The sequence below is a fragment of the Photinus pyralis genome, unplaced genomic scaffold (assembly GCF_008802855.1).
Source record: "Photinus pyralis isolate 1611_PpyrPB1 unplaced genomic scaffold, Ppyr1.3 Ppyr1.4_LG5, whole genome shotgun sequence".
NCBI lineage: Eukaryota > Metazoa > Arthropoda > Insecta > Coleoptera > Lampyridae > Photinus > Photinus pyralis.
In genome coordinates this window covers 26,324,434-26,350,137 of record NW_022170596.1, presented here as the reverse complement: position 1 = coordinate 26,350,137, position 25,704 = coordinate 26,324,434, and the positions used below count along the sequence as shown (strand labels likewise).

The following is a 25,704-nucleotide window of genomic DNA, read 5'->3' as shown; positions in this document are numbered from 1 at the left end:
GCAATTAGTCTAACTAATGCAAATTTCCCGCGATCGATTCTGAAAGCCGAGGTACTACAACGTGCCTTAAATGGCAGTTGCTTGTAACCGCAACCCTTATAAAAGTTACAAAATGTTTGTATAAACGCCCATTTAAGCGCCACTGTTGAAGTTTCAAAGTTGAGAGCGATTTTGGGATATTTTTAATGTATATTTACTCTTTTATAGAAAATGACATATAGGTACTCACTTACGCGGAAAAAATGCTATGAATAACAAAACTTTTAAATGGGATTGTAATGGAAAATCGCTCTTTTCGATGACGCAACAGAAGCAATGAAATGTAGGTTGACATTCAGTCTTGTCTTGAAATTTCGGTAGTTCAAGACTCTTGAAGAAACTCTCAATAGACTCTTGAAAATTAATGGCGTTAAACATCATTATTGACAGAGGGTGACAAAGGCAGGTTAATCATATACTTGTAACACACTATTGACAATATTGTAGGGTAGCCAGCCCTTAATACAGCAGTTAAACTTATCTGAAAGATTATTGTTAAAAAAGTCGAGCGTTAGTATTGTATTTCTTATGTAGAATATAAATACTTCACTAGCCATATACCACAAACGGCCCTATGCGGCTAGCTAGGGGTATGTATTATTGAGGTAGCAATTTTTCAATTCGGTCAAGTTGCATTAACTACAGAATTTTATATATACTTTTTGTAGGATATTTTGTTAGCTTCAGTTTTCAGACAGGCGCTCCCCATATTATAATGAATTTATTGTGAATGTATGTGTAATGTAACTTTATTAAAGACAAGATAGAGATTTTTCATGTACTGAAATGTACCTATTTATATTTATTTGAATTAAATTATACCTAAAAATGACGTGGTTGTCCTAATTTCAAATTATTTAAATCGCCTGCTAAGAATTTCCTGCAATAAACAGAAACTGCTAGAAGAAAGCGTTTGCTAATATATCATTGTAAGTTTTTGTTGTTTATATCTTGTTTTTTTCGCATTGAAAACTTTTATTCTTGCCAATTTTGTAATTACCAAATAATACTGTAGCCAGCATTCCGGAAATCTCGATAAATATCGAGGTGTTATGAAAAATTAGTCATCGGCGATAAAGAACGAAGGCGAATGTGACGTAATCTTTCCGAGAAATATGACGTTTTTGCTCGAGAACATTCCAAGTCGCCATTAAGCACTCGAGAACATTCTAGAAAGAATGTTGTTCGTTATATAAGCGAACCGAATAGTGTTTCGAGTAAGTTCCAACTTTAATCGTTCATGTAGTGAAAATGTATGATAGGCTTTAACTACTCTCGGATGATCCTTCTCAAATTCTTCTTCATTTCTGTTTTCGACGTAAAGTGCGAAAGAAAATCCAGAAAATTGAGACGTCTCAAAGCTTGCTCCCTGCTTTCAGGAAGACACGCTTGTCTTACTTTGGCCGCGGTCGGTCATCCTTGACACTCACTCCAGATGCAATTGGTACCCATGGACTCTCGAATCATCCCTTCAATTTGGGCTTTTCTTCTCAATCATGAACAAGGAAATCCCATTTGTGCTTGCACCGCTAGGGGTTGGACCACGAACTGTCTATCCATCACTTACACGTTGATACCCACGGAGCGTTCCTCAATACATTCTCTTGGAATGATGAGATGAATATTATCTTGCCATTTGGTCCACGAAAAAGTCTGAAAGTCCACGAAAAGTGTAGGGAATCTCTTTGTCTTCAAGTATAAGCTCGTCAGCTAGACTTTACTCAATGATTGTAGTCAATGAGTCATCATCCAGCATGACCGCTGATATTATAACGCTACGTTAGGGGATGATTTTTCCTTGGGTTTCAATTCCCGATGTCCATACTCAGTAATATCATTTTTGTCAGATGGATACTTGTAGCTGATGAGAGTGAGACGTGAATTGGCCACCAACTGAAATCAAGAAACGTAACGTTCAAGTTCAAGTGGGTGATGAGGGAAGTGTTTCCCGATGGAGAACCCATGAATTTTTCGTTGCACATAACAACTTCTCCATAATTTCGCCAATATTCCTCTTGGTTCAAATGTTCAGTCATTGTTATGAAGCCACTAATAGAATTCGCAAATTCCAAAAATGACTCCGGTTTGAGTTCTTGAGGTGAGAAGAGCTTCCTCAATTTTTCTCTGGTGTTCCGAACCTTTTCTCTGTTATATCTACATTTTCACTTGTGAAGACAAGATTCTTCACATAGATTTTTGCGTCATCCTTTAGTCCACGCATTAACAAGTTAAATTTCGCACCTTTCACGAGCATCCACAATATATCTATACCTCTAAATGAATCCAGGCCACTCATTTGGATCTCCAGAAAAGACTTACGTGTCTTTCTTTATGCCTGTGAATAGACGTATGATGATACTTAGATACTCTCACATCTTGTTGTATTGGTGGTCGGTAAAAAAAATGGGTTGGTACAAAGTCACTTCTGTTGTGGTTTACTCGGGATATACCCAGCATCACGCTCAACCCAATCACCACACTGCACTTTACCCACTGGTAGTCCAATGTCTCTTTCAACCATGTTGATCCAATCCATCAAGCAGCATTCCACTATTTTATTGGACTTCGAGCTACTCAAGTTCATATTGTGCCTTCCTTTTCAGCCTTTCTTGCTATAAGCTCCGCCTCGGCCTTCTTTTAGTTTCGATGTTTTCCTCAAGGTTGGCTATTCTTTGCAGACGTAGCCTTAAGCATTTATTTTCTTGTTTGGCCTGTGAAGTCTCAATTCCAGCAATTGACTTGGAACTTTGTCTCATTGCTGTCCATGCACTGTGCTTTTAACACTATTCCCTTGGTCGGCCGTCGTCTGTGTGACGTCCAAGGGGTTTCCGGATGTCTCTCCGCCGCTTGACCTTGATCCGGATACATCCATTGACCATACTTCACCGGCATTTTTCCTTGGTTGCTACATTTCACACGATCCATGCGCTATCTTGTTGGCTCATGATCAGTCAATCATAGTTTATAAGCAATAATTACAATGAACATTCATCAACGAACCGATCCGTGTTCGAAGGAACCAAAATGTCAGGGGCAGTCCTAACACCAATAACCTTTCGAAGAACAATAAATAAAATTATTTTATAATATAGCAGATGTTAAATTGACATTTTAATAGGCTTAGTGGCTCTTTAGCGTAAGGGTAGATAAAGTGACTACTTTAACCGCAAGGGTGGATAACGTGAAACAGATGATTGTGCATTCTAATGACATCCGTCATTCTTATTTCAAATGGGACGCGGAGCACGAAATAAAATGAAGTTTAGAACATACAATGCTGTTTCTATTGAAACGACTGCGACGGCAAAACCTAAGCTTGTTATTTTTTACGTAAATTAAATTCAGAGTTGTCAAAAGCTTTACAATGATTCTGTTTCTGCTATAAAATAAAGTTTTGTATTATACACGACGATAAAACTAAACTAACCATCTCGTGAAAGTTAATTCACTCAATGGTCAAAATATCCATTTAATGGTTTGTATGTATAATAAATTATAAAACGGTAATAATTAAATTAATTTTCTCCAACAAAAAATGACAACTCGTTTTTTTCTATTGATCATCAACTACTATTTCATAAATAATAGTTTTTTCACTAGATAACCGACAAATATAGCGGCAACTCAGAACATGTTTATATATTTGATCGTAGCTTTGCACCAATTTTCCAAAAACATTCCGGTTATCGGAAGTACGAAGAATGCTCGTTTCTAACTTGGCTCTTTGGTATGGTTAACCAAATATAATACCAAATCGTTGCATTTCCGTAATATTCTGCAGTTTCTGAAAGCGACAACCAGAAATGAAAAGCTGCGAAATTAATTCATTTACTTAGGAGAAGATCCCACAATTAATTATTAATAAAACACCACCTTAAGTTTACTAAATCGGCTTATATCAAGTGCAAAATTTCCCCTTAAGAGCTCGATAAGTAGAAAGATGAAGTATGAAAGAAATAAACACCTTATTCCGTATAATTTTATGACTGTAAAGACTGTAAAAGCGATTTGCATTTAAAAATCCTTACCCTTTTCTAATGGAGCCTTCTTATACTTTTCTAATCTTTTAACCGCAATTGCCTCTAAACGCACCCTGGCCGCTGGATACTCTTTCAGCACGTCCCACATGTCCTTTTTACTCAACACGAACAAATCGCTATAACCTACAGATCGCACGCTCGCCGTTCGACGGTTTCCTGCAAGAGAAAGATAAAATCATAATTTCATATTCATACTTACGGCGGAATGCCGAATTTTATCGCTTACGCCATGCGTCTAACGTGCAAGGAAAGGGAGAGGGCCGAAAATTAAGTTAACGCGGAAGAGAGAGTGAGAGTTATGTTTTTCCAGCAAGTTCTTTCTCATTGGAAAGTTTTTATGCTTCCGATTTGTCGCAAGCATATTGACTTTTTATCCAATAGTTAGGTCGATCTGTGCAGAATTTATATGTGGTTCGTGTAAAAAGGGAAAAGAAGTTGGTTTTTTTCTCCATTCAATTTCTGTTGCCCTCTAAAAAGCAACCACAATTCAGTATTTTAATCGTGGCAGAGACAGTTTTGGGTTACGCTTTTAGTAATCCGCCCGTCGGTCCAAGCTACAACTATGCCATAGATACCGCGGGATTACGCCCATCTTTGGTTGGAAAAGGTTGCACGCAATCATTGTTAGAAGCGAAATTTATATATTCATTGGACGATAACGACCACCCTTGTGGGACATTGGAAGGAAAATAACAAACTAAATGGAGAAAACACAATACACTTATTTTTTCTACGTAATCTGCTTCCTTCCATGCCACTCTGGCATAGTTTGAACCTGACTAATTAGTTTTTTTTAAATTTCATAATGCTATTGTGCTAATGTAGTATGTATCAACGTATCTTTGTGTTTTGTATTAAAGAACTATTCCAAGCAATTAATGTAATTCAGATGTGTAATAGAAAAACTTGCAACTATCTAGACGAGACGGCGAAATTAAGAATTTTTCCAGTTAGCGACAATGTTTAAGACGGTCGTTTAAATTCGAACAAAAAGCGACCATCATTAGGGAAAACTACAATTTTTACGTTGTGCATATCCTTAAGAGCTGTTGAGATTCTGAATCTGTCCAAATATCGTTGGCAAAGTTCCAATGAAACTTCACCGCATAAATATTTCGACTAGAATATCTAGCACGTTTAAATCTCCCTTCGTCCCTTGCTTAAATTATGTACAATATTCATAATTCAAAAATCCCGTATACCTACGCCACATACAAAATAAGGAAAAAGAGAAATACGCGCGTCCATTGTCTTCGGTATTATCTTTTGGCCGTGGACGGATTTTGAAACGGAGCCAAGGGGTTTAAATTTTTAAATCTACGAACTTGAATAGCAATCGTGCTGTGTTTGTAGGGCGGTTTTAGGTATTGATTTTGAGTAATAATTGAAGAGAAAAGGGAGCGAAAATGTGTCAAATAGTGTTTGTCTAATGCCTTTATCCTTTGCAGCGATCAATCAAATACGCAGTGGAAGAAATCGAAAGGGAGTTTTTTACAAGTTATGAATCCACTTCCAAAAAGAGAGACTAAGATAATTTTAATAAAAATCGCGCGCTTAGTCGTAAGAGGATTTGAAAGGTTACCTATCCATTTCTCTTTTGCCTCCTTCTTTACACATCAATCAGTCATTTATGAATTGACAGCCATCTTTCAATACTTTGTTTGGCGGTATTTCTCTGAACGTGGGATTTGATTTGAATAGTTGAATGGCAACAAAGCGTTTTTTTCGGAATAATTAAACGTAAGTACATAATCCGGCTGACCGTGAGTGCCACAATGTAAATTCCTTCTGTAGTAGCTTTCAAGTTCCCATCAAGTTCCCCTAAAGTTAATTGGTCTAAGTATACCTCATGATGCAGATTTACAAGATATCATACAAAATATTCAAAATTGTCGCATTAATTCCATATACACTATTGATGACGTTGTTCTTTACAGAGGCCATAGAATTGTTATTCCAAAAAGATGCAGCCAGATTTGTCACCTTCAGGAATTACAAGTGCATATTTAAGTATACAGAAAATGAAATAGTTAGTCAGGCGCTAATGTTATTGGAATAACATTAAAAAAGGTATTGAAAACCATGACTGGTAAAATTTTGTCGCGAGTGCTTAAAATGTACGAATGCACCAACACAAATTAGATATAACTAACAAGCGGTGATACCCAGCACAAAATTGGGACCATATTCATGTGGATTATGCAGGGCCAATAAATTACCAACATTTATTTAGTTTGTATCGGTGCTAAATCCAAATGGGCGGAAATCGAAATTCTCAATGGATATCCTCCATCTGAAAAAGGTCCCATCAACTTTTCGCAAGAACTCACTGATTCTCTTTTTAAATTTTATAAATCTACTAAAATGTGGCATCAATGCTCTTGAGTTTTTCACGTAAAAGGTCTGTCTAGAATGCCTTAATCCTGCAATTTGCATCAGTGACAAATTCTCATGTTGCCAGATTCAAAAATATAGAGGAAAATTTTTATTAGATTTTTCACTCAGAAAATAATGCTGAATCGCTGTGAAAAGTTTTATACCTCGAAAAGATACACCCTGTATAAAGATTTCCAGTTAAATTACCCTTATGGTTTTCTCCAGTTCCTCAAGTTCTTTTGAAATTCTCCTCACGTTTCCTTCAAACTTCCCTTAATTTCCTCATATTCCTCAAGTCCTTTTTAAGCTTCCCTACGATTTCACTATATTCCAAGTTCTCCTCAAGTTGTTCTTCGTTGCTTTTCAGGATGTCTTCAAATATCTCTCCAAGTTCTCTCCTTTCAAGATTCCCTACAATTCATCCTTCTTCTCAAGTTCATGTGAAGTATCTCGTAGATATTCATCAAATTTTCTCTACTCCGGCAAATTTTTCGGCAGGACGTCAATTCAATGCAGCATATTTTAATTTATATTTTGCCTTTGTCGTTAATGTTAACTCCAGGTAATTCAGTTACTCAATTTATTTATCTCTCTGTCTGTAAATGAGATTAGATTAAGTTGTACCTTATAAATAACCAGCTTTCGTGAAAATTTGCATTTATTCAACAGTAAACTTTCCCAGAATTGCTGGTTTATTTACTGTTTTATGCAATTAAATATCATTTGTGTATATGAATTGTTCTTTGTTAAGACAAAAGTGTTTTTTTTTAATAACCCACCAGTGCCTGAGGATTGTAATCCTATTTTATTTTCAATTTATATTTTTATTTATATTTTAGCGTGACTTGTGGACGCCTAGCGCCCAAAATTATATGAGCTTTGTCAAACGTCGGTGGCTCTTACTGGAAGACCGGATTCCTTTGACTAGCAGTTGCCGATTCTAGGTTCCGTCTCAAGGTTCGCTTCAATATAACTGTATATACTTCTTTGGATACTATAAAAAGACATTCGGTTTGTGATTTTTGTGTTTTCAACGCTGTAACGGTAGCTCTAAATTTTCAACTAATTGTTTTCGAAATTTGTTGTAAAGCTATAGAAATTTTGGAACTTCTAAGAGCGGAACGATTTGGGCATTGCATATCATAGAAATTTCAAAATTCCCAGTTGGAAACTCAAACAATAAATTTGTCAACCGTGGTGCTGTTTTTTTTATTTGATTCATAGCGCGGGATCTAAAAAGATATCCGTCTGCGTTAACGACTCTCTATTTTGTAGGTAGTAATTAATTAAGTAAGAGATAAATGGGAGTCATTTCGGGAGATTTGGGATTGATTCGCGTTTTAGGAACAGAAGTGACTAGTTTGTGGTCCATAAACATTTGCAATTGATTCGCCAGCAATCCACGGAAAACAACCGTATTGGTCGAAATTAGGTTTTTTTCGGGAAATTCGTGGTGAAGTTACCTGCAACTTTAGCGACAAAAGCACTATTTATATTGCGCTCTTAGTTATGGGTATTTCACAGAAGCCGTGACCTCATAAACTGTTTTAGTCAAGGTTTTAGTTAATTTAGAGTTATTAGCGAAAAATATTTGCACAAAAAGAGAAGTATACTATTTCTATTTATTTATTTTATTTATGCTAGTTTTGTTGCTGAAGTTTTCACTGCTTAGTTCTTTATTTTACCCCTAGAGATCACCTGAATGTACCTTTCTGTTAAAGCAGTAAACAGTGCCACCGCCAGGTAAATCTACCTGATTCTGAATTCAATGTAGTTCATTGTACCCCTTCCGTTTTCGGAAAATTTCGTTCGTCATAAAAGCACCAGAAAATCTTTTCTTCAGAATTTAATGTACCTTATTGTACCAAATATCCTTTCCATTGTCCTCATACTGCCTTAAAAAAAGGCTAACCTCACGAAAAATCCGAAAATATTGCCAATAAATAGCCAAACGATTTATGTAGCGTCTTCATCAATAAAATTCACCACAATTCGTTTCCAGTTTACGCTAGCCGCATCCGAAAAGCACATCAGAATAAAAAACACCTTGTACACAGAATTTTTAATACAAAAAATGGACAATTGATAATCTACGTGCCCAGAAGATTATCTCAGAATTTTAAATGGCTTTATTAAAACATTAATCGATCGGACTTCACTACTCAAGTTTAGCCTTATCAACTGTTCCCTTGCAATGCAATTCTGATCAGCGTTTTCCTTACCCACTGCTTTGATTCTACATCTGAGCCCTACAAGTTTCACGTTTCGGAATCAATCTTTCTTTTTGGTGTGTACTTAGCCCCAAAGCGAAAATTTCGCACGATGTTTCGGAGACTCAAAATGAACAATGGAAGAAAATAAAATGAAACCACCCTATGAAACATGAACGCGTCTGGCTACCTATGCACGATCATAATGGAATGTAGTGGTAACGACATCTGAAGTGGCGGAATCAGGTAACGAAAGACACCAGCTCTCTGAGTGTTTTGTAGAGATTGTATGACGATCAATATTACTTGAGTACCCGTAGAGAACGAATTTGGGAAATTAAAGAGCAAGCGTTGCAGAAAGCCGGGTCCGATGCCTTGTTAAGAATAACAAAGTGGATAATAACAAGCATGGCTATATTTAAAGAGGGGATTTCCCAAACAAGGGAGCATAATATTCAATTTTTTCATTGTCCTCCATGGGGTTGTACGAAATCTTGGCTCAAGATTAATCTGGTACACGTTTCTGTGTAAATAATCTACGAACATCTGCGCCGGATCTTCCAGTGTACTGATGTAATTTAGATGTGACAGACGCGTTCGTGTAGATAAAGAGTATTTAATTAAGCTTTTGTAAAAATCACAAGCGTTTCTCTGGAAATGTACGTTTGTTTTAGAAAAGCATGACACGAGAAACGTGTCTTGTAAAGCAATTCCGAAGCTTTTATATAGAAAAAGGCAGCTTAAATCCCTGCGCTCCGTAGATTTTAAAACAAATAGTTGAAATTAAATTTAATGTCTCCTTATACAGTATTGGTATCTCTAGTTGACAGTTTCTCTCTAGAGGGATGACGTTTGTTCCGAAACTAACACAATTTTTAATATTTATGTGCAATAATTAATTGCGTAATTAGCGGTTTCAAAATGAATTTCTCAATGCCTTACAGTTTTTAGTGCTAAAAATCTCACTGATAACTCTTTTGTTTGTTAAACATGAACTCTTTAGTAATGTACCGGATTGACTCCTGAAAATGTCTCAAAACTCTAACAGGAACGTGAAACAAGATTATCTCAAAGACCTCTTTCCAAAGAATTTATTAGACTATCATTTCGTATCCTGTGCATTTAATTACATAAATCCTTACGTCTTTAAACTAAATCGACCTGTCCAATTCTTAACAGTAGGAAAAAAATTAATTTTTCATTTTAAGTTGTGATAATCTACAAAATTTACGTTATATAATAAAAAATAAAACCCCCAACAGGTTTGCGACCAATTACAGAGTGACTGACTGATCTAAGGAAATTCCCATCTCTGCCACAGATGAAAAATTCTTACCTCAGACCAGGTTCGGGGAACGGGGAACATCCAAAAAATTTAGAAAACCCTTTCCTTTTATAATAGATTTATATGCTTAATTTTCGTTGGTTCGTTTATCGATTTTGAAACTTATATGTGCAACAGCTAGCTCAATTTCGTGTCTGAATAGTCCTAACATTTTTTGAGTGTTGATATTTAAACATTCGAATTCGTTTTTGAAATTCTGGTATGCCTCTATTTAATAATAATAATAATATCATTTATTGAGATGTAAAATAATACAATTGTAATACTTATATCTCAAAAGGGGACTGGTTTTCACCAATCCCCATTAATTTCCTACCAGTATTAGCAATATACTTTTTTGAGAACTGGGGGTTTGATTTGCGTTGCGTTAGGTGTCTGATGCTATACCGCCACAAGTGTTTCACTGTCCTCAATATTTCAGTGACTAGGAGCCATCAATTTTAATAGTATATTAAGTAACAAGGAATAAAAAGAGTTTTTGTTCCTGAAAGAATAGTTTAAAGCCCGAGGCTTGCCGAGAGATTTAAAATTCTTGAGGGAACAAAAAACTAGTTTAATCCAGTGTTACTTATACTATTTTTTCCAATACCGACACGTTTTTATTAAATTTAATCCCTAATTTTTGTGCATTAATAGGTAATTTTAATCCCTAGGGATTAAAAAAATTTTAATCCCTCATTTTTGTATTCTTGTAAAACATTCAGAATTCCGAAATTTCTATATTTTCAGAATATAGGTAATATTAAAAGCACAATCTATAAAGGGCCCTAAAAAGCACACCCAGCTCTTCTTATATAATGCCAAATACTAATTGCGTTCATTTTTAACAATTCCTCCTGCAATTGTCACAATCTGCAAGCACAAACATTAGCATTCAATGTTTTAAACAAACAAACCTTTATCAGCAAGTAAGTGATATCTTAGGGGATGAAAGAGGTGCCTTCATATGCTTCGTCACTTTCTTCTTCCATATTTTTAAAAGGGTTTATAGGTATGGTTTTATGGAGATGGAAAATTTTTAATTTTTGTTGACAGTTATAAACAAAGGAGCGTAACTATAACACCGTAAATAGCCTACCTTACTTTTTCACAGTTTTTTTAATAATAAAAAGCATATTAATTTCGAAATTGATTCAGATCGGTCGGTATTGGAAAAAATAAATTATACCATGATCGAAAAGTACGCATTTTTCTGAAGGGCAGTGTTTTTGAAAAACTTGCATCAAGTGGTCATTCAGGCAATCGGCCACATCCTAGAAACTAGTAGATATAGAGCTTACGGGTAAAAAATGATGTAAGTGGCCCAGAGAAGTTACTGGAAATTATTTTTTAATGTGTAAAATGAGTACTAGGGGGCGTAACAGTCGTGATCAAAAATAAAATTTTGACTTTCTTCAAGTGAATGATTTATTGAGCTATTATTCTGCGCTGAGTTTAAAATATTCAACAATAAAACGAAAATTACTCACTTACCGGAAATACAACGTACTTGTTTTAATAAATAAACTAAGTTGTGATCCGAAGCTTATAAAATTTAGATTATCAAAATGAGACAAAAAAATCTATAAGATTAATGCAAAATAGACGTGCATTTCTATAAGTTAGGAAAATAAAAATGAATTTTGCTACGCTGTTTAAAATAAACGAACATTAGTTTATGACGCAGAAAAAATTGTAAACAGTGTAACGGTAGTTTCCGGTATAGTCCTGCAACATTAATTTTAGGGTTTTGTATACAGAGTGTTTATTAAACATGCGGCAAAAATGTAAAGGGCTATTCCTTGGACCATTCTAAGGATATTTTGTCCTTCAATGGTTTTTGATAGAGCGGTTTGATTTGATTTGAGAAATCGGATAATTGTTGGGTGTAACGCAATCAGAAACGATCCTGGTGTTTTTGAAAGAGTTCGTGAGTCGATGAGGAGAAGATTGGATTCTTGGATCCGAGCGGGGGGTAGTCATTTTGAACAGTTCATGTTGATTAAGAAACATTACATGTAATTTTTTTTGGTAATAAATTCTTATTGTCGAAGGCCCTGTATAAAGCCACATTAGTGAGTTAGGAAAAATAAAAACTGTAACGGGGATTAAACGCATTTCTGTCGCACAAATTACAATACGCGGTCCAGGAGAAATCAATTAAACGTACCGGTGCCACAAAGGAATATTATTATAACTTCCGGTATCAAGTTATTTCATCGCGAAGAAACAATCGTTCACATGCTGTAGTAGAAAGAATACTATGCGTGCCTGCAATTTATAAACATAAAAGTTAACATCCGATAAAAATTTGCCCAGAGAGCAACGATTCCCTAGAGAAATCATAGAAGTCAATATCCGTTGTTAACGATCTACTACAAGTTCCAGTATTAATTTCCGAAATGCTGTCTCTATAAGGATGTGATTGAAGCTAACAGTTCTCAGGGACCATTGAATTTGATTTGTTAAATGTATCAATCAATGGGTAAATGGAAGCCGTTTGTATTACATGAGTTTTATTATTTATGAATCCATTAGAATTAGAAAAAAAACCCTGGTTTTCATCGGCTCTGAGAATCCCCGGTTTATTAAAAGGCCAATCAGTTGTTCGATGTCAACACTATTATCTGTAAAGGCATTGGATTCCTGAATCTTGTGTGCCACTTAAAAAACATGCCTCTTATGTAACAAGAAAAATTAGTGTGATTTGAAATAAAGATCGCGGTATAAGCGTATAGTGTGGTGCGGAAGAATACCTTTAACGAATTAGTGACGCCTGACCACAAGTGTTCCGCTTCGAGCTCACAACGTTCAGACAATGCCACTCCAAATGAGGCAACATCCCAAATGGAGGCAAGCCAAGGGGAAACAGCTTTGATGTCCAAGGGGACAGCGTTGGGAACAAAAGCACGCTCAATGGCGAACATATCGTCAAAAACGGTAACAACACTTGGACGGCGACGACTTCCGTAGACGGCAAATAAGACTTGATTGGCTTACGAAACCTATCCAGAACATACGGGCCGAATTGGATGAGGAACGTTAAAAAGACGGTGATTCCCCAGCTCTGGAACGACATCCAAGACTAACAAAACGATATCGTGGTAAGCAGCGAATTACCCGATATTTTAGAGGTCCATTACGAAACTGCAAAGGACGCAGCTACCAAATCACGATAGCGGTCTGCGAGAAAGGATCACGAGAGGAAAATAGCTGTTTCGATGCACTATCGTATATCTACGAGTCAAAGAAGGAGGCAGAAGTGACTTAGATGGGTTCAGGAGAAACAAAAGTCGCCAGAGAAGAAGGTAATGCCCATGCAAAGCCCCGTGTCCATTACGGACGAGGCCGCGTTGGCGAAATTCTGCGAAATTGAGAAAGCGCAAACCCAAGACGCAGCCATATCGCAGGAAGATGACCTACCACCTTAAGCACTTTCGTAAGATGAACCGCTGTGGGGTTATATTGCAAGAATTTCGAAAGAAAAAATTCCCGTTATGTGAAGGTTTTGTCCGTCTGTTCGTCTGTTTCTCGTCGAACTCGAGTTTGCTTTTCTTAACTTCTAGGTACAGGCGGATAATAGTTCTAATACAAATGTTATCAGATGTCTGCCTCCAGGAATGCATTTGGAAACCCACCGATAATAAATTATTCTGCTAATATGTATTGCACCAAACTTGATTACAATGGGCTTTTGGTTGTAACTGGAAATTTACTTTGAATTTTTTCACACCGAAAATCTAAATTCCCTTTTAATTAAAATCTCGTGAGTTCTCTTCGATTGCTGAGAGAGCTCAATCTGTTAAATTTTTCAACTCTGAATAATCCCCTCCTTAATTACGGAGTAAATCTTTCACACCCACAGATGGAGAATTACCATCAAAAAGGCGATGTGTTAGTGTCTTTTGTACTACAAATCACAGATGGTTTTAAGGTCCATTCAAAATCTGCTGATGCAAAAATTTCCACTTTGACTTTATCTCATGATAAGCTAACTGTAATACTATATTGCTATTAAAAAAGACTGAATTTGCACCCGATCGCCGCAATCTGGACGCCAGAAGCAATTGCAGAAAAATCCATTGAAAATGAATAGGTAGAGATGACATATATTTCATTGGCCGCAAGCCGCAATTAACCAGTTTACATCATCACGACCAAAATTTGTTTGGTGAGACACTGCAGAACTTTGATATAAAACGGATGCTCGCGCTATACTTCGCGAGGGTTTATTAATACAGGTTGTGCGTTAAAAAATTTGTCATCAAGAATTTTTGCGCAACAATATTCAGAGAGTTCTATTTAAAATATGCTTGATAACCCTATGTTTAATTATTGTTTCTGAGTTGATCATGCTAAAGGCCGATCTACATTATCGGTCACGTCACGATTCGCTCACGGTGCGGTCAATTATCATATCGTCTAATCCTTAAGGCCGATTCGGCCATAAATGCTTAAAAAAATGGTTTAATTTTTTTCGCATACACTGACCAAAATGGCTTAAAAAACTACAAAAAAGTTTATTACAATTTTTCCTTTGTTTTTGAGAATTTTTGAATTGAAAAGTTAAACTATTTATTTTATTTTTCTAAATTTGCATTTTTCTCTAAAAGTAAGAATCAGAGTGAAAAATGAGATCTACAAAAAAGGTTTCTACACTTTATGCTTCGGGCAAAATAAAGGCGCTAGAGAGCATTTTCTAAATGTTGTACTATGACCAAAGGTAATTGCAGTAAGTCAAGTCAGGAGTTTACCTGACAACTAGTTATAAATACAGACAGAAAACAATTTCAAATGGAGTAACAAGTTAGACATCAGAGCAATATTCAGAGGTATCCAGGGGGTAAGGTTGCATATTGTAGACTCCTGCTGCATTCCATTCAGAATTCTCCTTTGAACTAACTCAAAAAGATCGACAATCATTTAGATAGCACCTTCTGAACTGAATTTCAAACGAAATAGAAATGCGCTTTTGTTGTTAATTTTATTTTACAAAATATTGATTTTTACCCTGAATCTCTACGTAAGCTTTGATGGATTATAAAATATGTAAATTGATGAAAATGGGAACTCTCTTGAATGGAAAACAGTTTTAAAAAGTTTCCGATAAGCCTTATTGAAATGCGTTGCTTTATAATCTTTAAAGAAATACAGCGAGTTTAATAACTTTGATCAATACCAGCGTATTTAAAGTGCCTATTAGGTGATTGCTGTCAAGTTGGGAATTTACCAAATTATTAAATTGGGAATATAAAGTAGGCAATAGTTTAGGGTCAGTTCGTGTAATAAATTTATGTAAATTAAATACACGTAGGTAGTACACTGTGTACGTGTGTTAGTCAGTTCCTTCTCACTCTCTCTTTCCATCTTAGTACATAGAAAGTTTGTGCCAAATTTATCGGGTAACAAATTTGAGTTATGCTAACGGAGGTCGCCGTGCTGGTGAAAGTAGAGTAAAGTGAAATATTATTATACACATACAAAGGGGGAAACCGCTTATTAAACGATATTTACCAAAATCATTACCTGCCGTGCCCATGTTCAAAATGGATATTTCTCCAAAGTAACTGCCAGCCTTTAAAGTAGCGAGGACAGTTCTTCCATTGTCCGCGACAACCTGCAATCTACCGCGATTAACTATGTACATCTCCTTCCCGACTTCCCCTGAAACAAACTTGGCATTACAAAGTACGTACACCCTCGGTGCTCAACTTCCAATAGTTTGGCTACAACTAACGCTAAGAAGTATTGCGTCAAACCGCACAACTTTGAATCTATTAAGTTGTAACGGGCGAAGCTATAATCTAAATATCAAACTTGGGTTATACGGCAAAATGCCACCGCCATTTCAGGTGCGGTTAGCCAAACCAGCTAGTTCCCCAACATGCTTTATAATACAAATTCGAATCAAAACCACTTGTAACCTCCTACAGCACGCACACTTACCTTTGCGACATATATAATCTCCAGGAGAAAAAAGGACAGGTCGTAGCCTCAAGACGAGCTCGCAAAGGAATCCAGCTTCCGTATTCTGAAAGATTTCCACTCGCTTTAATGTATCTAAATGAACGTTGATGGCAATTTCGGCCTTTAATTTATCTGGAAGACATGAGACTGCTCGTTCTTCGTCTGAACACTTTTGAGTTAACCATAAATAATCAAACCATTTTATTACTTTTACTTGTAAATGATTTGGAACCCTTCTCATCCTCATGTATGTTTTAACACCATCCAATTTCGCTGTAACAAGATGCACAATATTATAGAAAATGTAAGCATGTAACGTGGAAGAAATTAAATCAAAGAATTTACGTGTTCATTCTTAAATTTATAAATGCAAATGTATACAAGAATCGCTCTGTTGGATTTCGTCAGACGTGTGCAGCCAATCAGCTTAGTAATTTAATATGCACCACCCCTTTAAAAGTTTTAAAAGAAGCTAACGCTCCCGTTTATATTTGCAATCCTCGCCATCGGTTTGCGTTAAGGTGAACAAAGCGAAGAATGGATGGTCACGTGACTGATATCACGAAGAGCGTGTCGAGAATACTAACTAGACTGAACAAACCTGTACGGCTCATCCATGAAGTCTTGACTGTATGATAGCGACAATTTTGTTGTACGTGTATAACCGCAACCGCACCGAAAAGATTAGAGTTTCGAAATAGCATAATGAGGAACGGGGATATGAAAGCGAAAAGTAAAGTTTCCTACGTCTCCGTAAGAAGAGTGACTTTTAACAGTTTTTGGTCGAATGCTTGGGGGAGGGTTTTATATGGCGTGAAGCGATGATTTTTTGGGAGATTTTACACATTTTTGTAGTGGACTACATTAATTTTTTTAAAATTTTTGAAAGTGAAATGCCCTTTTTGGGGCTATAAAAATATTGAAAAGTCACTAATGTCGATGACACAACAACAAGCAGCAGAAGTAGCAGAAAGTATAAAACGCCAGCGAATCTCTTCAGTCAACGAATTTTTTTAATTTATCTCAATCAGAAATCTTGACGCTTTTCAAAAGTAAAACTCCACTTTCTTCAACCAAATGGTCGACTTGAGCGACCTAACAGCATCAGAACGGGCACAGCAGTTTCTATAAGGAAAGTAAAAGTGCTATCATGAAAAATACTTTTTCCAAACAGCAGACAGTGGAATACCACTTGCTATGGAGTTTATGCAAGGAGGGTGGATGGGTTATGTATAAATAGGAGCTTCTGCGGCATTACATATTCTGAGACGAGTGCGATTAGTTACCTACGTTTAAAATTCGCAACAGAGCAACTCTTGTATGTATGTTACATAAGTACAACAATGAATTATGTAAAGAAGCTTGTGAGAAATGAGCTATTTTATTTGCTTTAGGTACATATAAACATCAAAAGTAAAAACACTGAACGTTTAGAGCATTCACAACACCTTTATTACATATTTCTTTGCTTGCTACGAATGCGATTCTGTGAATACCATAAGTAAATAAGATAAAAAAAGGGGGAAAAGCGGTTAAAATAGCGGTAAGGTTGTAAAATCTCAATTACATCGTGTGCTGAATTTAAGCGCAGGACGACAATCAGCTAAAAGGGAAACACATCAATATCAGATTATTTAATATGATGTAATATTAGAAAGGCCGATTCGCCATTATTTTATAACAACTTTTCTAATCCTACAACCTAATAACAAGCATGGATCGACTATTTTATTATAAGATGACGGTAGACCTGCAAAAATACAGATTTCATCTCGACAGCCACTTGACATTTTCTGTTTCTTCCTTTTACCTTATTTGCTTGTATAGTACAATTTAGCCTTTCGGTTTGTGCGACGTGCCTGCCTGATAGAACGAATCCTGTGAGGATATCGCGGAAAACGTAGGTCAGTGGATGTAAATGACCATTATTTCCATGGAAACGGACGACGTGTTTATGCAACTGTGACAATTCGAAGCTGGAATTTAATGAAACTTAATTTTTCTACTTGCGATTATTTATTAGAGAAACTGAAATTTGAATTTGGTTTGATGTTGTTCTTCATTGAACGCCAGAATGGTATACAATTTTTTTTGTGAATTTGTGCTTTGGGACACTTCAATTGACCTTTTTCAAATTAAATGATATACCACAGAGTAAGTTTTCTATTACGTTTTCACGAAAACACCTAATTATTCAATCTGACGAGAGGGGTTTTCGAAAGACGGTTTTGATTAATTTATAACTAATTGAGTATAAAATGTGGAAAACCGGCATGGAATCAGTATTACTACTAATTAAACACAAATAAATAAACAAAATGAACAACCCCAATAATACACAGCATAAAGCACTTTGATAATTAGGTAGCTGATACGCCTCACACCACAATTAGCAGTGGAAACAACACGGTGCGATGTCAACAAAATCAACACGGCGACGTTTCCACCCACGTCGAACAGGGGTTTATAAGGCAGCTCACATGCATTAGATTTCATTCTGCTGCTAGTTGTACTATAGGAAGCAGTAGGATCAAACCGGGCTATCCTATAGTGAGGCATTACAACGACAATTGAAAATGGATCAAATCTAATGACCCCGTAGGGTCAAACTGAGGCACTCTGCCGCTTTTTTTTAGATCCCCCTGAGGAGTTTGTTCCGTATAGCTATTACTCGTTTTTTAATAGTTCAGCGGTTAGTTTTCTTATTTTCTTACCATGTTAAATTAGTTATTTATGATTTATAATATACGATGCCGTTCAGTGTCGAAATTACTAGACAAATAACTGTTGATACCAAGTTATTATAAGCTAAAACGTAATACAAAACCATCTAATTTAATAAAAACGAAATATATATATCATCCAGTCAAATTGAAACCGTAACCAAAAGCAATAAAATTAATGTTGTCATACTTTACAAAGCACATCTCTACATTTTATTTTAATGTTCTTAAATCTAGCGACTTTCCTCGAATCCAACTAAAGTCGTAATCCCCACAGCGATGCATGAAAAATGCGCACAATGGAAAATGACGCTCTGGGAAACTTGGTGCATTTTCTCAAGTCAAATAAAAGCGGGGAATTGGATGACAGCTGCGAGATTTTCAGTTTAAAGAAACGCTTTCCGAAGTTAACCGTTCAATGCAACTAAACTGGGCAACCTTAATTTGTCGAACGTTTTACTTACGCTTTTTAATCTTCCACCAATAACAGTAGAAAAATTGTAAGATCTCTATTTGCGGTCAATTTTATTTTCCCAGTGTGCCAATAGAGTAGGTACACAGAGTTAAGGTGGCGTTTACATTCAAAAAGTGGAAATTTTTTTCTACAATATCTTCCTTCTGGGTATACAGTTTTGGTTGAAATAACATTCATTCAAATATATAATGTTCCGACATTTGCATGAAACAAAAATTATTTAGCTAATTCCTATACTTTCGCCGTTATTTAGGGAAGAAGTTCTTAAAAATCCCCCATATAAAATATATATCTTTCACTTTTATCACACACTGATAATAATTTGTTATCAAATTTAACTTCATTCACAAGCTTAAACCTTTAGCAACCATCGGTCGTTAAAAAAAAGGTAAAAGTATGGCAAAAATGTGATAGGTATTTGCACAACTAGTTTTTTTCATGAATTTTCAGTTAATAAGGGAAAAAAGACCCTTTCAAAACGTTTTGACGACGAAATATTGAACTCATTCCCTTGGAGCTTTTCTATGTTGAAATTAAAGTAAATGAAAAACTAATCAGCTTTAAAATTCCCATGTTAAAGAGTTCATCATCAAAATATTTGCAATTCCAACGGCTTTAAATTGCCTTTAAGAACATTCATATTCAAATTTTACTTGAGACTTTTTTAACTGTGTCACATATCATTTACGACGATTTTGTTTTAAAGATATGCAACCCGTAATTCTACATAAATAAAATAAGGGTACCTCATTACAAGATGACGATGTCGACATAAAACAGGTTAGGGGCGGTTATTCTTGGCTAACAATAATGCTTCGTGAAATGATACGGACTGCAGAATGGATCTTTCAGTAGGATAAATTTTTTTCTACGAATTTGACAAAGAGCGTTGTCTTCTGGATGAAGTTTTTTCGCAGGTTAACTTCCAAGGTTTTTTAAAGTTTCGAATTCTTTTATTGTATCACCGTCATAGGAGAAATTTCCACCACACAAGATCGTGATCTTTACTTTGATGAATGTTGATCTTTTTTCAATACGTGCGTTTAAGACCGATTATTATTACTACGAATCCTAATTAGCAACGTTAATCTTTTTTTACAATTATTTTTCCCTACCTACTTTTTACTTACTGTTTTTCATGAATTTGTAGTTAATAAGTGAAAAAGGACACTTTTCAAAGGTGTTGTACACGAAAATTGTTTTGTACAGTGATCCTCAATAACCCATAAGTAAATAATATCATTGACATTCGCGACTTACTATCACACTGACCAAACGCCATGGATCCCACTCGTCCGTAGTAAACATTCTTTAATTAGTATATGCTAGTATTGCTTGTATATTTCTTTGCTAATATTGACTAACACAAGAAAGTTTTGTAGTTCTTGGGTATTGGAGAATATGTGTGCACGTCCTTGTTCAGAATGGACCCGTTTTTTCTTCGTATTTAAATTCTATAGAGGAAGAGATGGTCCCGGAGATTTGGAGAAGGCATTCGCTTTTAAACCACTCGCGCAGTCACTATACCAAAAAATTAATAGTTTTGTGTTAAAGTTCGAGCTTAAAAAAAAAGATTTTATAGCGACCGTAACGTGTCGGTTTTTTATATTATCCAGGTTAAACAAAAAGGTTGTTGTGTAAAAAAAGATAAAACATTTGAGCAATTGGTTAGGCGAATTACTGTCACGTAAAATTTTCACCGTATTTTTTGTGAGGTATCATTATTTTATTTATGTAAAAATAAATGAATAAATAAATGAATAAATATATTTTCATTAATTAATTCGTTGACTTTAATTTTAAGACAGAAAATCTCTCTCGGTAAATGAGTTCAATATGAATATTTATAAGAATTTTTTTTATATAAAAATGTTACCTTTTTTGATATTTGAATTTTAAGTAAAGTTAACCAAAGGAATGTAAACTGGATTTGCTTCATTATTCATTTTGGTGTCAATGTAGTCAAAGCTACATTGTAATTTGGTGTTTTTGGAAAAACAGGTTTCGAAATCAATTTTCATAAACATAAAAAAGGAGAATTTTCAGTAAGTACGTCACCTTAAAATTTATATTAAGGGCTAGCCGTATGGCAGTCAATTTTAAAGTTCATTTCAAGGAAGGGAGGACCAACCTCCTTGTAACCGTGGTGCTTAAAAAGAAAGGCGCCGCTGCAATATAGAAAAAATTAAAAATACCAAACAATTTTAGCCTTTTGTGATGGTTTTGTCCCTCCGTCTGTTTCTCGTCTAACTCGAGAACGAAAAGAGACAACCTTCTCCAATCGATTTCTCCGAGTTCAAGGATCAGTGCTATTGAATATGAGCCGGATTAAACGTCGCCTTTTCGAATGCGAGCTGAGTGTCAAAAATTCCCCTTCTGAAAATCGTATGCGATTTTATTCGTATTTTCTTTTATTCCAGCGTTTGTTATTGGTTTATGGTGTATTCATGTATCACAAATTAAGACACTGAGCAATATTGGTATTTTCCGTGTTTATCAGAAAATAAAATGTCCCCAACAATAACATTCAAAGGGGAGATTTAATTTCTATATCAACAAAAAACCAAACATTCAAAGGCTGGTTGTCGTAGCCCCTTTTTGGAAGTACATGTGAAGAAAGGAACATGATTAAATTTAATTTCCTTAGTTAGTACTTAAGGAAAACACCCACATAACAATGTCCGCTAAACATTTAGGGCGAATTGCACCGTATCCCTTAAAGTGAAGCATAACTTAAATACTATAGCAACCATTGTCTTAATAATCGTTGCCATAGATTTTAAGTTCGACTTAACTTTAAGCAAGGCTTCATTTTGTTGGTGCAACTGGGGCTTAATTGCTAAGGCAGCTCCAATCCGTTTGCAACTTATGCATTATTGAAACGATTTATTCAAACGTGGACAGATATGTGTCGTGCATTTTGTGAAAAATAAGTTTGTTGATTTATAAATATTGTCACTTAATGGCGCCATGGTGTCGTGTCAAACGGGAAACGTAATGTTCGAGAGAATTCGAACACGAATCACCAAATTATCTAAAATGTCGAGCCAGAAGGAACTTTTGTGAATATAATCTAATCCATGAACAGCGAAAAGTCAGTTTTTATGATCATGAGCTGCTAGTACGCCTAGGATGCGGTATAAATAATAATACATGCACTGAAGCTAAATAAATGACATTTATGAATGACTATAAAGTCTGTTAATTGCTTTGTGACTGTTGACTATTGTTTAAATAATTACCAGTAAATTCGTAACGTGTGTTTGAAAGTTTAAAACGTTATAATAAAACATCACTCGAAAAAGCTATTTGCTTTTCATTTGTATGCGCGTTTTCTGCGCTGTCAGTAACTCAACTACTGGCAATAAATTGATGGTCCGGTCCCGTTTAGTGCCTAATAACAAGCAACTATTAGGGCACACAATGTGTACTGGAAAACCTACCATTACCGACCTAAGTTATTCATTTAGTACACTTTTATTGCCTCGTAAAATTCAGCCAAATATCCGTCACGATGACGGCTTAAAAGATTTATGGGTCGCACTCCGAATTTTACTATGGCTACATTTTTATTGTCTAATAGGCATTAAGACGGAAATATTATTTTGATACACAAAATGAAAAACTGCCCGAGCGCGTTACTGTTCAAGTACCATAGAACTTACAATAGGGGTGCCATTGATTTTTATTATAAACGACAGGATAACCGTCGCATTCGGCTTTGTTATTTTCTGAGATTATTAATTGCTCGTTGTTAATCCTTTAAAATTAACTCTTCCGAAGCGGAATGGTGTCAGATTAAATTTATTACGGTTGTTGGTAATAAGAGACGAAAAACGAAAATTACATCACTTACGGAATTGCAAGTGCTACCAAGCGAATTGATCATCTCTCGCGTATAAAATTATCCTTTCTTTAGCCTTCTGTGTACGTTTTAACTAGTTTATTCCGTTTGATTACTTCATATAAGAGAGTAAACTTCTCGAGATCATCCAATGCATTAAGGATTTTACTATCGGAAACCCTGAATGTTAAATATGTTTCAGAAATTCTGCAAAAAAAAAACCTTGTCCAATGCCCTTATCATTCACAAAAGTATACCCCCATCTTGAAATTTAAAGAAAACAGCTCGATGAAAGATACACTCCTAATTTGAGTCGTCAACCATCTCTCAAATTTCAACGAGTACTCAACTTGGCGATACCAAAGGTTCAAATGTATTGTACAAGGCGTCCACCATCCAATTTTTCGAATTGCCGCTACCTTTCAAAAGGAGAAAATCGACTGTAACTTGTAGAACGTTTAAACACATCGATAAATTTAAGATATTTGTTGAATTTCAAATGTGTAAGTATATTTTTATGAATGGTAAACGGACCCAAATTAATTGTGAAGTGGAATTTTAAGTTCATTGATCCATTACTTTGTGTGGGTTAAATTTTATTTGGCACCCAGAGGTATATCAATCTTTTGATTAGGAAAATGTACCAGGTGTGTGTACACATAGTAAAAACCTAGATAAAGAATTAGATTTGTAAGGTGATCAAGCGACAGGAAGTGAAATTTGATTTTCTATTTGTTGCATGAAGGAAAATGTAAAGAAAAGTGGAGTTGGAACGATATTTTCGTTAATACATTCAAACAATCCAATTTGCATGAGTATTTAGTTTAGAGTGATCGAAACAGAGCATCAGGTTTTGATTTTCAGATTATAAGGGGAAACAAAGAACCAACTTGTTGTAAGGTAAGAGTCATTAAAAGTTTAATTATTACTGAGCTAGCCGTGGATTTAATGTTTTATTATAAAAAATTAATTGTTACAGTAAAATTGTTACCAGTGCCGTAGAGAATAAAATTTACTTTATGCAACCGTTACAGTTCCTCCGCTATGACTATGAATAACGCTTATGGACGTTATTCGTATGTACAGCACTCATTTAAAATTCCACACTCCCTATACATGATGAGTTTACTTGGACGTCGTACCTCCTATGCAAATAATGTGTTCACGTTCATTGGAAATTGAGAAGGGTTTTCATTTAATTGACTTTTAAACAGTGTACAAAAATTGTACAAAATTATTCCGTTCCGTATTACGTGCAGCAAGGGGAAACGTAGGAAGCTTAACCTGACGAGAAAGTTTTGTCGTTACCTCCGTAATTAATTTAATTAGAAACCTCTCGGCATCTGTAGTTAATCAATTGGCCACTGAATGACCCTAGCTGGACTAATCATTTAATATTATTGACAACCCCAAGAGCACAAGCGGGGTTAACGTAGAATCTTAGGAGTTCCCGTCAAACTTCTTAGACGCGTAAATGTAGCAGCTTGCTATTTATTTTTTAGTTGAATTAAACTACCCTTCCTCCTTTCTATATACATTAATTATTAGGCATAGTAGTATATCAAAACGTTCATCATTCCAGATGTAAGTATACTATTTAGATCTGTGCCACTATAATTAATGGACGATTTTTTTGGGGCTCTCCATGGGATTCGTCTGGCCTTGATTCTTAGAGCCCTAAGTGTTGGAAACAGATCTAACTGATTCTATTTGCTATTGTTCAAATTAGAGAACGTATTAACAACTTCATAAATTTTCTTAATAACCGATTTTTATATGTGACTTTTCATATGACAAAAACTGACTAACTTTTTCAAAACACCCACAATCATTGATATGGCTAAAGGTGCAATTCAGGTATAATAAAAAACATTTTTGAACAACTGAAGGGGACTTATCAGTACTAAGGAAAAGTCAACTGTTGTGGCCACGATTATTTTGTCTTTCTTTAACAACCAGAGTACATTTTCTCTCCTCTCATTTTTGCAACAAACTCAAGCCATTTTTGCAACGGTGAACCGTACCGATTCTGATTTTCAGGAATCGTTGCCTACCCTGGTTGAAAACATGTGTATTTTTCTCGTTGCGTTATTTATTTATACCATTATTCGGTCGCCTAATTGATTTGAATACGAAATTCGAAAAATAACGATTTAATTATTCAAATTCGACGACCTGTTGCATGCCAAAATTGTTTACCTCTCGACGTATTTTGGCCTCATTTGATTGTGCGTTTGTTTATTAAACAAATTTAAGCAAATTGAATCGCATAGTATTCCCAGGACGTATCGAATTTTATAAGCTGAGAATTTGAGGAGATACTTTATTATGTAAATGCGTATCAGTGCGAGGAAATATGGACGAGTGTCTCCCTTGCCAGTAGAATTGATGAGCGAAGAGGTAAAAGCCGTTTCCTCTCTTTAATTTCTTTTGCAAAGTAAATTAATTTCGTTTGCGCACCTTGTGACAAAATACTCGAAATCGACACCTTTCCGTGTGTAAATATTAAAATCCAGAAATTAAGTACCTATAAGTATTTAATGTTTATTTAATTCTATTAAGAAAATTTCCTTCGGCGCGGTAAAATTCTTGCACCGATCTCCAATTAATCACTATTGATTGAATTCCTTTGAATAAGTACTTCTCGCAGATCCGTTTCATTTTCTCAAATTGAAACATAAAAGTTTATATTTCTTTCTTATAAGA

At 35.4% G+C, this 25,704-nt stretch overlaps 1 protein-coding gene across 10 annotated transcripts in view; it reads right to left on the bottom strand.

Annotated features, from left to right (window-relative positions):
- The window catches only part of LOC116171529 (cyclic nucleotide-gated channel rod photoreceptor subunit alpha), a 249,034-nt gene that overhangs the window by 13,926 nt on the left and 209,404 nt on the right, over positions 1-25,704 (bottom strand). For 9 of the 10 annotated variants that reach the window (XR_004145462.1, XM_031488411.1, XM_031488413.1 and 6 more), the window contains 3 exons: positions 15,936-16,229; positions 15,504-15,653; positions 4,068-4,235 (listed from right to left, as the gene is read on the bottom strand). Coding sequence is in view for 9 of the 10 variants with exons in the window: in XM_031488411.1 (XP_031344271.1) it covers positions 4,068-4,235; positions 15,504-15,653; positions 15,936-16,229 (612 nt within the window). In the remaining variant the exon portion in view is untranslated. The remainder of the gene's footprint in view (positions 1-4,067; positions 4,236-15,503; positions 15,654-15,935; positions 16,230-25,704) is intronic. The other variant, XM_031488415.1, reaches the window with a different exon arrangement.